Genomic DNA, 2,530 nt, shown 5'->3' with positions numbered 1-2,530 from the left:
CCTTCAGTTCAGGAGGTGAAGCTGCAAGACAAGGCAGAGCTCTGGCTCAGTGCAAGGCCTGATCCCAAATCCCTCCTGGCTCTCTTGCACTTGGAACCTGTGTCCCAGGACATGCTCTGGATGACCTCAGGCAGTCAGAGCAAAAACACGTTCCAGAGTTGAAATGCTGGTTTAGACCCCTTGCTCCCCTCGTGCTCCCTGGTTCTTACTCGCCCATGGGAGTGAGGAAAAACTCCCTCATCCAAAGCAGATGGAAAATCACCGAGCTCCCAAAGGGCTTGAGTCCATTGGTAAACTCAGGGCATTGTACCTACAAGTTTAATTTTCCATCCTTTCCATAGCTCTGAAACAGTCCCATCACATCCTAACTGTGCGCTACGAAAGAGTGGTGGAGCCCAGAGCAAAAGATACCTTGAGAAAGCCACGGCTGAGGAAGGAAAGATGGACGTAAGGCTTGGACTTACCACTGCGATCGAGAGAGTCAAGTGGAGGAAGCTGGATAAAGGGCTGCAAAGCCCTCAGCTCTTTTATACATGTCCCAGACTGCCCGGGGCTTCAGCCTAGGGGAGGTGGCAGAAGCCCCAGCTAATCATGAAATCAAGCAGACAAGCCTCATGAAACAATTTGTGATGTGGGGCAATTATATCCATCCTAATGGGGTATACCAGTGAGCAAACATGCCCTGGAAAGCAAGCAGGTAATGGGAGGGACAGACCACGACATGCCATTACATGAAAGAGAAGGTGCTGCTGTAGCTGACCACACAACACCAATAAACCTGATTCTGTCCCCAGTCCTCCCACTTTGCTTATGTGCAAGAGTCTTGGGCATCTTGCAGAAGTGCTTTGCAATCCTGCACACAGCCATCACGCCTGTCATTACCTCTGTTTTACAGGCTGGTAAACAGAGGCGCCAGGAGGTTCGGCAAAGGAAGAAGCTATCCCAGCAACTCAGGGCAGCTCCCTAATGCCAACTGTGACCACATGCTGGCAAGGACTGGGGAGAGCGCAGTCCCAGGTGCAAGGGGCATCCCTAAGCATTGGACATTTACCTGCCACTGCATGGCTAGTTGATTTTTAGCTCCCGAATTCACTTGATGGTCATGCAAAGAGCAGAGGAGAAGGGTCCCGTGTTGGATGGAGCTCCACCTATGAACAGTGCTGGCACAGATGTGGGTGGGAGAACAGTGGGCTCAGGCACTGGGGACCTGTGAGAGGGGACATGTTCGTGGAGGAACAGGAGGGCAGGAACAGGACCAAGAGACCATCAGCTCCTTCAGCCTCATGTCTGTGAGCATGGTCCTGCCCAAGCCCTCTCTGGAGGGACTCGATTACCCAGCTGGGCATTGAGGGCTGTGCCAGGACAGGCTGGCCAAGCACCCACAGAGAGCGCGGCTGCACGTGCCCACGCTCCCCATGGGCACAGGCATGCTGGGCAGTGCTGGCTCTGAGTGCGTGGCTGGACTGCTGCTGAGCACGGCGTGGTTGGGCACAGCAATCTTCTGCGAGATGCTCAGGATTCTTCCATGTAAGCAGAGTGAGGGATTAGGGACAGATCAGGGTTTATTGGTGCCGCACGTTCAGCTACAGCAGCACCTTGTCTTTCATGCAATGATGTGTCATGGTCTGTCCCTCCCATCAGCTCTTTCTTCTCCAGGGCACATTTGCACGCCAGTGTCCCCAGTGAGGAGGCATATAATCATCTCGCATCGCTATCTGTGTCATGAAGCTTGTCTGCTTGATTTCATAATTAACTGGGGTTTTTGCAACCGCCCCCTTGGTCAATGCCCCGGGCAGTCTGGGACATGTATAAAAGAGCGGAGGGCTTTGCAGCCCTTTATCCAGCTTCCTCCACTTGACTCTCCTGATCGCGGTGGTAAGTCCAAGCCTTACGTCCATCTTTCCTTCCTCAGCCGTGGCTTTCTCAAGGTATCTTTTGCTCTGGGCTCCACCACTCTTTCGTAGTGCACAGTTAGGATGTGATGGGACTGTTTCAGAGCTATGGAAAGGATGGAAAATTAAACTTGTAGGTACAATGCCCTGAGTTTACCAATGGACTCAAGTCCTTTGGGAGCTCGGTGATTTTCCATCTGCTTTGGATGAGGGAGTTTTTCCTCACTCCCATGGGCGAGTAAGAACCAGGGAGCACGAGGGGAGCAAGGGGTCTAAACCAGCATTTCAACTCTGGAACGTGTTTTTGCTCTGACTGCCTGAGGTCATCCAGAGCATGTCCTGGGACACAGGTTCCAAGTGCAAGAGAGCCAGGAGGGATTTGGGATCAGGCCTTGCACTGAGCCAGAGCTCTGCCTTGTCTTGCAGCTTCACCTCCTGAACTGAAGGATGTCCTGCTCCAGCCTGTGCGTCCCTTCCTGTGGGGTGGCCACCCCGGCCCCACTGGCTGACAGCACCAACGAGCCCTGCGTGCGGCAGTGCCCCGACTCCACGGTGGTGATCCAGCCCCCGGCCTCGGTGGTCACCTTCCCCGGGCCCATCCTCAGCTCCTTCCCGCAGTACAGCATTGTTGGCTCGGC

General features: G+C 54.1%; 1 protein-coding gene across 1 annotated transcript in view; it reads left to right on the top strand.

Annotated features, from left to right (window-relative positions):
* Positions 1-2,339: 2,339 nt before the first annotated feature.
* Positions 2,340-2,530, top strand: part of LOC103915525 (claw keratin-like) — a 321-nt gene continuing 130 nt past the window's right edge. The window contains exon 1 of the mRNA XM_009322359.1: positions 2,340-2,528. Within this exon, the coding sequence (XP_009320634.1) occupies positions 2,340-2,528 (189 nt within the window). The remainder of the gene's footprint in view (positions 2,529-2,530) is intronic.

This window comes from Pygoscelis adeliae, unplaced genomic scaffold (genome assembly GCF_000699105.1).
Source record: "Pygoscelis adeliae isolate BGI_AS28 unplaced genomic scaffold, ASM69910v1 Scaffold794, whole genome shotgun sequence".
NCBI lineage: Eukaryota > Metazoa > Chordata > Aves > Sphenisciformes > Spheniscidae > Pygoscelis > Pygoscelis adeliae.
Note: the sequence above shows the minus strand (reverse complement) of the source record. Positions and strands in the feature narration are given on the sequence as shown.